This window comes from Thunnus albacares, chromosome 21, assembly GCF_914725855.1.
Source record: "Thunnus albacares chromosome 21, fThuAlb1.1, whole genome shotgun sequence".
Classification (NCBI taxonomy): domain Eukaryota; kingdom Metazoa; phylum Chordata; class Actinopteri; order Scombriformes; family Scombridae; genus Thunnus; species Thunnus albacares.
In genome coordinates, this window is record NC_058126.1 from 12,584,842 (window position 1) to 12,598,248 (window position 13,407).

Sequence of the window (13,407 nt, forward strand, 5' to 3'; positions counted from 1 at the left end):
ACCTTCCTATTTTGACGCATCTGCTCGCTTGCTAGCTAGTTTTCACAAACTCTAAATTGAATCACGTGGTGTTACAGTTGAAGAGGGCAGCGGGAAGTGTGTCCTGTGCAGTCGGCCTGTTGTAGCTGGTAGTTTATTGATTACAGTGACAATAAATACATTAAATATTAGCCTCACACCAATTTGTAATCCTATTTATTTATCTCCTAAAGACAAATATGTGGATGAATTTAATTTCTACCAAATCATAATTCATATATATATCTATATCTATATATAGATATAGATATATATATATTAAAATTAGCTTAGCAACTCCACAATCTTTCCACATACCCCTTGGCAACTGCTGAAGTACGCCCTGGGGAACAGGGTGTACTTTACTCTGCTAGTGAGTGAACAGTGGTGTCTGCCAATGTAACATATGACATACCATCTATAAGTGCACTGGCATACCAATAGCCGACAGTGACATACCACTAAGAATTGGAAAACGGTCAAGCTGTTGTCAGTCTTTCAACAGCAGAAGCCAGAAGACAGGGGAAAGTCGGAGGGGGGTTTCTTACGCTCCATCAAGCCAGAGGAGCAGACAGGAGTTGGCTTTCCTTGGGGCTGGTATGCTCTGCCCTGTGGAGTGATGGTCTATAAACCCGACCTCATTTGAGCTCCGTCTCCATGGCAGACATCACTATGGCCATCATTTAATTACTCTGCACAATAAAACTCCACATCAAGAGCCTCTGTTCAACCGGGATAAGGGGAACGCGAGAGGCCATCTTAAGTGGTGTCTGCTCCTGCTGTGAGGCTGGCCGTCTGCTCAGGCGTCGCTTGGCGGGCACTGTGCCTCGGGCCCAGCTGCGAGTCGGCTGCCAAGCGGCTCATGACTCGAGTGTATCCGAGGGAGCCAGGCATGCCACCTGGGCACTATCCATTACAGTGGGACCTTGTATACTGGGGGCCAGAGGGGAACAAGGGTAGAGACAGAGTGTAAATGTTTAGTGTGCACATGTATCTGTGTACACTTGTACTTGTATAATTGAGTGTGTGAGACTGAAAGCAGGATTAATAGAGAGACGAGTGGCAATTTCTTGCCTCTTTGTAAATAGATGACTCTCATCATGCTGTCGTCACCTCTGAGTTAGAGGAGCCCTCTGTTTCTTGCTTGACAAATATTTGCTCCCACATGTCTGCTGTAAAAGCACTTCTTCCTGTAGAGCTCACAGGTTCATCCAGAGCCACAAATACTCCGATAGTTACTATTAGTAACTTCAGTAAGATGCTAATTGATTTTATATGTTCCTGGGGAAACTAAAAGCAACAATGTAATCAGAAGCAGATGCAATTGTTGCATTTTGAGGACTTTTTCTCCATGGTGGCCTCCTCCTCGTGCTCCTCTCACTAGTTAATTGCGGCTCTGCCACATGGATGCCATGACGCCGGCCTGCGGGCTGTTATTACCTCTGCTCTGTCATTAGCTTCTGCACGGTACTGAGTTAAAGCCGGAAAGAGCTGCAGCTCACGGGGGACACAATGAGGATCAGTGCTGTCACATTCCCTACAATCACAGTTAACATCACCAGCAGCAACTAGCCCTACTCTTCATACTGTCCCTCTCTCATCATCACGAGGGCACTGCCAAAAATTTCTGGGCCTCCTTGATATGACTTAAGACCAGCCGTATACTTCCAGTTTATTTATATGAACGAGATCTAAACATTCAGATTAAAAGGTAGGAGTTGAGTGTAATAAGAGACTGGACAGATGATGGAGGAAGAAATGTACTTACCGCCACTGAGCAGCTTCATGACCAGCCACAGCTCGTCCTTCACCACGAATGAGGTGTAGTAAGACACGATGTTTGGGTGGTGGCATTGGCTCATGGCCTGAATCTCTTTCTGTTGGAGGAAAACACGAAATGAGACTTAAATGCTTGACTAGAGAGAGGGCAGTTTTCACGACTCATTTGCCATTAACACAATGAAGCTGATGTAATCTGTAAACACTCCACATCATCATTTGGTTGGAGATTGGTTGAGTTTTCATATCAGAGCCAATGTGATGTTGTTAATTATTATTGTTATTCATTAATCCTATTGCTGAGGCATCAAATAACCATGGTGCTGAAATAAACAAGCTAACAGAAATCTTCTTTATATTTTCATCCCAGACACACATAGTACCTACTAGTTTATTATTCTTATTTGCCCCCCACTAAAGGTGTGGAACAGCCGGGAGGAAATCAACTGAATGTGGTCACAATAAATGCCTATGCCTTTGATGCTGCAGCTATTTTTGAAATTTAGTGCAATACTTAATGACGTCAGTAGTCGGGAGAGAAATAGGCTAGGTTAATATAATGCATATCCATGTAGAAGTGAAAAAAAACAGCCGTTGCTCAGCCCTTTATACAGCTGCAAAGCTCTCTTTCTTTGTGTTTGTGTGTGTGTGTGTGTTTGGAAAGCAAGCGACGCTGAGGTAATGCTGGCACAGAGGTCTAATCCATCACTTCAGCACCAGTCCCAAAGTCATTTGAGGATAGACAAGCTTCCTAAGAAAAAAGATCTAGCTGGCGTCAGAGGTGGGACCGCTGAATCACAGTGGTTTTGCTTGTTTTGTGGCACTTGAATACTTGACAAATGTCTGAACCTGTTACTGGAGTTCAGCTAAACCACAGCACCTCTGTACTTGCTGAAATCGTTAGGCATATGACTGCTAAGGAGCTACCTGAAGTGAGATGTGAGGAATATTAGGACAGCAATACAACCAGAACTATTCAAGAATAATACTGTAAATAAGTTTTGAAATGATCAGTAACAACAGAGCTACAACTATTATTTTCATTATCGACTGATATGCCAATTATTTTGTTGATTAATCATTTTGTCTGTAAATTGTCAGAAAATAGTGAAAAATGCCCGTTATAGTTTCCCAGAGTCAACTGTGACGTCTTCATATGTCTTGTTTTGTCCCCCCGACAAACAAAAACCAAAAGATAATGAGTTTACTATCATGTTTGACAAAGTAAAGCATAAAATCATGAATGACAAATCTAATCATGAATGACATGGGAGTATATTTTACGATAGCAATGTTTCATGAGAATATTATTTTTTACATTTAAAGGAATACTTTGGCAAACAGAAGCTTATTATTTTTTTCTTTTCTTTACTTTTGATGGAGCAAAGCCAGCCATCCCCCCTTTTCTTGATACTAAGCATATCTGTGGTGGTTGCACAGAGGTGAAATCGATATCGGCTATCTCATTTGATTGCAGGTTTCCCCACAAACAAGCCTATTCCCCAATATTTAAGCATTATTTAATACAGCTATTGAATGTCATACCATGACTGGTGAACCACAAGCCTGTCAACTGAGAAACCTTAAAACTCAACCTGAAAACATTTGATAAAAGTGATCAATCAATAGACGCTTCTGGGTCAGACAGCAAGCAATCAAAGCCTAATGTTCCATTAGCATAAATGCTTAGCTAACACAATGTGCATTACCAGCAGCAGAGTCATCACTATTGAGCCTGTGGCCTTCAGTGAGCGCCTCCGCCAAGAGAGGCTAGGGCAGGCAGGTGACATCATGATGCCATTAGAAAGCACTTGACAAAAAGGGAAGAAGGACGTGAACTGAGTCATAATAAGGGTGGATACAGATTGTGCATGAAACAAACCCACTGGCCCGTGACAGGTATAGACATGTTTAAATACACACAAATCCACAGAGGACAGTTGTCCTGTGGATTGTCAGAAAGAACCTGAGAAATCTTCAGTGCACAAGGTTCAGCTTGACCAACAACAGTCTTTTGACCAACAGGTGAGCCCACATACCAGTCTGCTTTTGAACCAAAGCTGTTTTTCATTATCAAGCAGTCTAATAACTTCCAGTCTGTCGGGCCAGATGACAAGCTCTGTCAGTTGCCTCGGCTATCATTCTTTCTCTAGATACTACAGGCTGAGAGAGAACAATAAATGATATAGCCTGTTGGCTGTTAACTGGCTTCAGTTGAGCAGAACACCCCCCCTCTGTTCTCAGCACAGTGGAAGAGGCAGGTCACCACAGCTCTGCGGGCCAGGGTAACCCCAGAGAAGAAAAACAATGGGATAACAGGGAGGATATCGTGGTCTGGCAGCTGGCAGGTTTTCCCATCTTTTCCAGCAGACAATGTGAGAATCAGAGAGACTCTTTGTTGTGGGGATTAGGTCACTGTAAACCTATGCTGCAGCAACGATACTGGAGATGTTCTCATGGCTCAAAACCTTTTACACTACTTCTATCTGTGCAGCCTCCAACGTGTAACCTTTGACATTTGAGGAAATTTTCCTCTGTGAAAATATTTTGCAGACGTCTCAATGCTGACTGGAAAGTAAACACATTTTTAAGTATTCATGCATGATGACACCGGCAACTGCTGCGCAGCATCTGTCACACTCATTCCTGTAAAGGTACATCATGCATGTAGTTTATGTAACGTCTCTTGTGTGAACTTATTAGTCACTGATGCAAGCATGTGGAACAGATGGGTAAAATACTTCCTCAGTCCTAACATAAGCTACATGGAGATCTTTATTAAGAGATAAAGCTCGTCCAACCAGTCAGGGAAACCACTGAGAAAAACACTTTGATCAGGACATCAGCATATACCAATCCTAAAACACAGTGTCATCTCTTCAATGAAACATTTCTCATTTAATTTCCTAGTTTCCTGATCCCAATGTGATGTCTTCAAATCATCAAATATTTGGTGGTTCTACTTAATAAATGACTTTACATACAATTAATAATTGTCAAAATTGTATTCGATTAACTTCCTGTTTACTAATCATTTTAGAAAGAGAACTATGAACTGATAAAGGGAATTAGCTCTTGTGGTCTTTGTGTACGGTTGTGGGTGTTGCAATGATCTCATCCTAAACCGAAGCAGATTTATTCAATTAATCCGACCTGCAAATCACCACAGACACCTCACAAAACCACCTGCATCACAAATGGTTTTATTTTCCAAGGCCACAGTATGATCCAAGGCACACAGCACCAATACTTTGCTCATTAAATTTGAATTTCAAATATACATAAGAAGAAGTGCATATGCTGACCTGTGTAGGACATCATTGTCAAGTGAATTGTGATAATGACCATCTGTGTTACATTTATAAGTTGCATACCATTACCATAATATTCTCTACATTTGCATGAGTTAGTTTGGCATTTATTAAACTTAAGATTTACATATTAATCATGTCCATATCTCAAACTTATGTCCAGGATAAAAAGCACAGATTAACAGGAGGATCAGCAAGCAGACCATAGGTTAAAAACTCAAATCAATAACATCATCAGACCACACCTTTCAAACTTTCCCTTATAGCATTGGTTCATACAGTCAGTAGCTTGTGACTGATATCTCCTTGACATTACACGCTATCCCGTAGTCACATGTTCACCAGAAATTGGTAAAACAGGGGAAGCTAGATACTCCTCAAATGCAATTTCTTTGGAACATGAGTGATGTAACATTTGCTCATCTAATAAATAGAACTGAAACTGACCTATTCCATCTTGTGATGGGTCTATAAATGTACGTTGACCTCATGCAGAATCTGAGCCAAAGTTCTTTTGAGTAGGTGTAGCCAACAAATGATCTGTCAACATAGATTCTCCAGGAAATAACACTCATCTGTGACATTTTGTATTTTTCTACATTAGGTCTGATCTTTTCAGCATTTTGGCGTGTCTAAGAACCTTGAAACTGAGCAAAAAAAATAAATAAATGACCTATTGTTACGATTTGAATACAGTGCTGGGTCACAAACTGGTGCCACAGAATCACACTGATGGCAGACACACAGAGAAGCCACTATAGAAGCAATGTTGCGTCACTATCGGTTGCTCAGAGCCTAACACACACTCACTGTGACCCAATCACTCAACAGCGCGCACCCAAATGCAAAGCTATTGAGGAATGGAGAAGCTGCCAACCTGCAATTGATGGGCCTTCATTGTTAAAAGGTAAACTTAATGCCAAGGATACAAATATGTCTCTGAATCACTCGATTGAGCTCAATTCAAACCTGCTATCCCAGAAATAACTATTTTAACCTCCAAACTCAATATGTTTCTCAGGTCACCCTGAGAAAACTCAAGGTATTTTAAGGTATTTCAAAGCCAAAAATGGATTTGTGCTATATAGTAAACCATCCATTGCCACAGAAACACTTTATAGACAATATAGTTGATCATAATTTTTAATAAACAAGTAAAAGCAATAGCTGTAATTATGCAAGAGGATATTCCAACTGCACCATGCTCAAATTGTAAACAAACCGCCTCTTCATCTGATCCAGCTTTCCAGTACCTCAAAAGCGCCTGTCCATCAAATCACTGTGCCAGGAATAACTACAACATACCACAGCATATGGAGACACGTAGACATGACAGATTATTGCTTTTCTGACATTCAAGTATTTCACAGTAAAAAGGTTAAAGACCTGCAGGCTTCTTTAAAAACTTGTGGCAACCTCTTTCAAAGCTGCTTCTTTAAAAAAAAAAAAAGGAAAAAAAAAAAAAAAAAAAGGCAATCTGGGTTCAATTTAATGCTTCCTCGCCATTTAACCGGGCACCCAGCAGGCTTGGGGGGAGGTTGGGTGGGGAGGGAAACCACAGGCAGGAAATCTGACCTCGCTGTATTCCATGTGACCGCCTGCTCTGAGAATCCGGGAGCAACATTCCCCTGATTCATCCTCCAGAAGTTGGGGGGTTGGGTGGGGAAGGGTTCCTCCTCAGTTTGCCAGCGAGTAATGAGAATGAGAAACCTGCCAGTGATCGCTAGCCATAATCTTTCATGGACACATATAAGTTTACACAATATTTATTGCCTACAGGTTACTTTCACAGACTTTTGGATGGAACTACGAGAGAAGACTGGAAAAATCCATCAATCACGCCTCTGGGCTAAGTTAATAACAGTTCATTTAACAGTGTCAGACCAAAAACTGAGGTCTAGTATCTGTGGATGCTCTGGATCATAAGGCTAACTGACAGTTAACACACAAATTTTGCCCTTGAATGTGCCTAAACATAGTGTGACATCTTCTAATCTTTTCATTCAAAATATAATTCTAATTCTCATACTTCTGTAAAGTAACCCACAAATTAAATAGATGGTTTGACAAATACATATTTTGTGTGAGAAGCTTCACCATCTTCAAAGACCACTAACCACAAATGAACACATAATCATCTCTACGTACAGGGATATAATCCTTCCACCTCTTCAGCTAAATTGTAAACCACATGTCGTACAGTAAATGATGTGCTGAGCAGCAGAGCAAGATTGCATTGAGGGTATGAAGACACAATACAGCCTTCAGGAAGATGTCCCACGGTGGTCTAATAGTTTCCTGGCAGTGAGCGGAGTTTCCTTCGGAGAACAACCAGAATAGTGTTTGAAGTGACAGGGATGATTGGAAGAGGGCTGGGAGAAAACCAGTAATGAAAAGCAGAGGTGGAACTAACTCTATCCACACGTACAGACCACAGAGACAAAGCCCTAAATGCAATCTCGTGCTGGAAGGGAGTAGTTCCCTTTGATCACACATGAAAAGTAACAAGGTTACAAAAATGTTCAATTTAACGTGCATTTAATGAGCAGTTTGTGTGTTTTTGTGTGTGTGTGTCTTACCAAGAGTTCGTCCATACTAGTCTGGCACTTCTCTAGGTTGATGCGTTTGATGGCCACCTTCTCCTTGCGTGGTATACAGTAGGCTGCTTGAACCACTGCGGTGGCTCCACTCCCTAAAACAGAGAGAAACAACCCAGCTTTGGCACATAAAACACACACAATCCAGGTTATGGTCACATCTTTAGGATGTGCAGACTGTCTACATTCAAAAACTACTGGACTGTAGGATAATAAACCTAACTTTTATCCATTACTATAAAGTTCTCCCGAGTTCAAGAAGGTTTAACAGAGTTCTGCTTCGACAGTTCATCCGATTTCTTTTCGGTACAGCTTAACTGTCATCAATTATGAATGAGCTTTTCCAAATCCTGCCTGATGAAGCAGGTCTGATTGAGGCTGGTGACTCTGCTAAACCAAGCACATCTCTGGGGACTCATCTCAGACAGGACCAAGGTATGCAGTTTGGAAATGTCTCTTTTATTTCTGGACTTTATATCCTTGGCACAATTTAAAGATTTTGTTCACAGCTGACTCAAACAATACGGTTTTCCATGCTTTTACGACTTTTGCAGAACACTGCAGTGCAACAGTGGGAAATCTATGCTATGTTATACTACCACAACTACTATTTGATGCAATAGCAAACAACACATAGATTACAATCTGATTGAAGCTCAAATCCTACAACAGTGGGCTAATCTTTCTTTTGAATAACATGTAATCGTCTCAGTAAAAGCCTCCCCAGGAGAGGTGCGCCTGTTGTTCCTGTATCCTGTGAGGTTATTTCACGGCCCCCTCAATGTTCTTATTTAATGTCATGCACAAACATACACGCGGCTGTTTCCACAAGAACTCCGGTGTATACGTGACGCTGAGCGATGCTAGGAGCACTTTCTCCTCTGGCAAGATGCTTTGGTGGGTGGAAGAGTGTGTTAGTCCACCCTCCAGTAAGCTTTTCCTAACCTCCTTTACCCTCATCTTAGCCATGCCCAAATATTAACAAAGTGCTCATTGTTTAGAGTTTTCATTGAGCCAGCACTGTATGGAGGTTTTAAAAAAAGGTGGGAGGCCGTATTAAAGAAAAAAAAAAAAACAGTTCCCTGATTTTAATTAAAAAGTAAAGCTGTCCCTCAAGACGTGACCACTTTTTATTTAACTGTTTTCATTCTAGATAATTATGACTTCAGGGTATATGAGAAAAGCAGAGAATAATACAGGATAAAGCCATTCAACGCGACATTAAGCAGAAACGCTTGCTCTCCAATAATCCACTGACATTGACAATGCCAGATTGACAGTTAGGTTCACTTTAATCATCACAAATATATCTGAACGTCTTCGAACAGCTGCGGTGGGTGCCATCTATCGACAAGTAATCGCGGATTGCTCTGCCATTGCTCAAAACCAAGGGGCTGAACATGCTGTAAATATATCCTCCAGCCCCCCACCACCACCACCGTCACCACCACCTCCACCTCCACCAATACCAAACAAACCCCTGGAGGTGAGCCAGTGATGGGGAGCTCACTCAGCCTGGGCTGGACCACAGGGAGCCAGTTGCCCTGTACACAGTGGAGTGTAAATTCCTCCACACAAACAAACAGCCAGTCGTCAGGGGTGGCTGGACAAGATGGAGAGCATGTGTGCTTGGTGTGTAGAGAGGATGGAAAAAGGAGGAGATTGTTGGGTTTGCAGCAGGGAAGGTCAAAGGGCACCGAGGCTCTCTGAGCCATTTAGACCAACAGAAGCCCAATCTAGCTGCCAGTTGGGACCTTGAGTTAATACAGACCTGATACTCTTTTTGTTATTTGCCACTTCCAAGCTGAGCACAAGGTTATCCAGCTGAGCATTCACGTCTCGTACCGTTTATATCCAGTTACATGTTTATTCAATATTTCATGAGGCCTTTGAGGTTCTAAGCAAAGCTGCATATCAGGTAATTACTCTATGATGTACACAGAGTAATAAAACAGACTTTACTATAAGGCATTACAGACACAAGTCGTACAAAATGGTACAAAATAAAATACACCGCACATGTCACGTCTCCTCACAGCGACTCTCACTGACATCATCACTATCCTTACCATCAGAATGTGAGGAAGCACACAAAAGAGCAAATGAGAGGCACTGCAGTAGTGCCAGGGCTTTCAGAAACTCAGGCCAACATCTAATCTAATAAACCGTCTGGCACAGACATAAAGGCTGCATATCAAGCAGTAGGTGGTTTTTTTTTCTTCTTTCTTTTGTAAATTAATTAATGAACGAACAGATTATGGATAAAATAGGACTCGGCTTTTTTACAAATACAAATTAAAAAACTACTTCCAAAGTTCTTGTGTCTATATCGTTTATTTCCAGTTGCACAGAAAAAAAAAATTGATTTAGCTTGTTTTGAAAGTGGATGGCTAAATTAAATCTATATATTAAGTTACCACATTAGGCAAAATCAAATGAAGATGATCCAGCTGCCAGCTGAAGATGTGGCGCGTTGACGTGGCCGACAGAGTTATGTAAGCTTTTTGGTTTGGTGATTTCCATTTTGTTTCCATGTGTAATTTCTTTTTGTGTTTTATTTCATTTTTCATAGTGTTGTTAACATTTTGAGATGACTGTAATTACAAAAAGCCTGGATATAAATATCACTTAAGTAAGTGCAGTTTATGGAGATGTTCTTTTTTCCTTGTTTTTTTTTTCCTTCTGATATAAACTCAGACATCTAAAGAAAACATCTACAAACCTAAGAAAGCTTTTTCTCAGTAGATATACCACAGATCATTCCTTTCTGTTTCCAGTAATTAACATCTATAATTATCCCGCTAATTAGTCAAAAACTAGTACTGACCCCTAATTCTTTTTTCCCTAATGTGGCTGAGTTTAACACATACCAAGGCCTCCAGTTACTGTCTCAATTTAAATTTCATTCTTTAAGTTAAGCTTCACTCCATAATTTCAGTTTAGATAATTAGGCTTTTGTCAGAATGTAAAATCCTTCTTCATATTTAGTTTTAATTAAATGTACAGCAATCTGTTAAATCGCTAGATGTAAAGGGATACGTCCTCTCTAGACAATGAAAAAAAGTTGCAGGCAGTGTGAAAAAAAACCTTTCTGAGGGAGAAAACATTGACAAAACAATGATGATCTTTGGAAAAGCAGCCAATGTTTTCTGTAAGCATGTTTCCTCAAAACAAATCAGCTGACATTGAACACTTTATGGGCATCATACTACAACTTGCAATGTGTGGACGCGACATGCAAGAGTAGAGCTTTTTCGTCATGACGGACTTAACTGTTTAAGCCTCCATACTCTTGTGAGGGCTCGCCATTATTCATTAGGCTACCATGTTTGCTCTTTTGGGAGTCGACATCCGAGCACAGAATGTTTGCATTCCTCCTATTCTAGTGCATCTCTCTGAAGTCTAATAAATAAGCATGATAGCAAAACACAGAGGAGTATAATAAACAGAATAATAGGCTCCCTTCAGACAAAACAGCCACATTATGCTTATTAAAGCTGTTTAAAGACCATGAAAATACCAAGAGGCCATTTTAATATCAAGGTTTCATTAAAGAGTCATTATGGACTGTTACTCATGAGATACAGACTCTGAATAAAATGATACCTCACATTATGGGGCCATCATTTCCCTGATGAAAAGGTGAAAATATTGGTCAAAAAGGGCTCAGTAAGGTCGAGACAGAACATTCATTGTTCTAGTTCATTAAGCGCAAAAGGTACATTGTGCCTGTACAATAATATCTTATCAGATTAGCTTGGCCTTGAATTAGTGTCTTAATGGTCAGTACATGGGGGCTGTGTCAATGCCCCTCTTCATTAGTCGTGACCAGCGGTGTGGCAGCAGCTTGTCTTTCCTGCCCTCGCCAGGACAGTTTTCTGCCTGACGTCAGCCATTTTTTTTATTACATTTCCTCCGCATACCTGGCTGACATTCCACACATTATTCAAAAGGTACAATGAGAGATGTCACACATGACTTGCAATCGCATGAGCGGACACGGCCTCCCCTGTGTGCACTCACTCCTCCAATATCTGGAGATGAATTAACGTGGCTGAAACCTTGAAGTGAACATTAATTGAGAGAAATGTGAGGCAGAGGGTTGCGTGCTGTTGTGGTAAGTTCCCTTGAACCCAATCATTAGTTTTCGAAAAACCATCGGAGGGACAGGACATGCAACAGGGAGGAAACATGGTTGCCGGTGGATACAAACAGTGGGAGCAGAAAGTTTCCGATACAGTTTTGCCAACACGAATGACCCAAAGTCTGATCCGGAGTGAGAGTGCAAGCTGTACTTTTTTTTCCTGTGGGTTTAAGTATGATCCAGTGCTCACTGAGGTGAAAAGAGTGGATATGAACCATGTAATAACAAGTCATTTTTCCATGGAGAGGGTACCAAAACAATAGCTCTGCTGGGCATGCTGGGTGTGCAGGGCCATCCTCAGAACACCCATTTCCAGCTGAGCAGCAGAGCTGTAGGCAGCCTTGCTCAGCCATTATACAGTACCCCTTCCTGCCTGCATTATTGACTGGTGGCTACCTGTTGATGCCTAAAGTAATGATCAAGAGACACACAACTGACCTGGCACTGTAATCAGCAAAATATCTAAATTAAAACATCTATTTATATAAACTTTCAAATACACACTGTAAACTGTAATACTTTGGTACTTGTATTTACACGCCCTCCCCCCAAATACACACCCCAAAACACCACAAGAGCCCACTCCTAACTGATGGCGCAAGCTCGAGCACATGCCATCCAAACGTGCGCCCACACTACAAACTTTAAAACTCAAGCCATTTGTTTGGGAATTCAAAATACTGAGGCTTCTATCTCGTACCTTTTTCATGTTAAATTCCTACAGTGTTAAGACTGGCGGCATGTTGAGGGAAACCCTGAGGGAAAATGTCAAGATGGTAACTTGAGTAAAAGAGGGGTTTCAATTCAATGTAATCCCGCAGTCTCCACAACAAGAACAGGAAGAGTTCATCAGTGTGCTTGTGTATAGTTTTTCCTTATCTTGACCTTAACAAGATCCTTAATAAAACATGGAAAGCTGACATTGATTTTAACAAACCACTGATCTAATAGTAGACCTAAAAGAGGAAATTGTGCCAACTGAGACCATTTGACTTTTAAAAAGCCGTGTTGGTAGTAGAGTAATCAAGCAATGACTGTCTGAGTGGAGAGAGAGAGAGAGTGCTCAACGGGACTGTTGGCAAGGTTTAATATGAACAGAAACAGATGCCAAACAGGAGGAGTCTCCTTGTTTAACTTGTGTTCACAGGGAAACCGAGGACACAGATTCACACAAAGGGTTCTGCTAATTTAGATGATGTACAATGTCGACCAACTCTTTCACACTCAAGGACCACAAATAATTTATAAAACAAGGAGGAGAAACTAGGCTAACTGTGCAATTCATTTCCGAAGATAAGTCGATAATCATCATCAATCACTTGTCTCAACTCTAAGTTAAGTAAGTATGCATACATGCTGCGGTCCGACCCTGAAATAGCCATACCAGTTTCAAACCGATGTTGACAATTTGAGTGACACATTACGTAGGAAAATGCCACAGAACTGGTTTCTATACAAGAGGGGCTTTATCTCAGTGTGCTAAAATTGTAGGGCGTTATCTTGTGTGGTGCCCCAGTTCAAATTTTCCAAGAAATTTAAGGGGAAATGTAGAAATGGG

At 41.1% G+C, this 13,407-nt stretch overlaps 1 protein-coding gene across 1 annotated transcript in view; it reads right to left on the reverse strand.

The window, feature by feature from the left end:
- The window catches only part of oxsr1b (oxidative stress responsive kinase 1b), a 37,550-nt gene that overhangs the window by 22,259 nt on the left and 1,884 nt on the right, over positions 1–13,407 (reverse strand). The window contains exons 2-3 of the mRNA XM_044339587.1: positions 7,688–7,800; positions 1,787–1,895 (exon numbers count right to left, since the gene is read on the reverse strand). Of these exons, the coding sequence (XP_044195522.1) occupies positions 1,787–1,895; positions 7,688–7,800 (222 nt within the window). The remainder of the gene's footprint in view (positions 1–1,786; positions 1,896–7,687; positions 7,801–13,407) is intronic.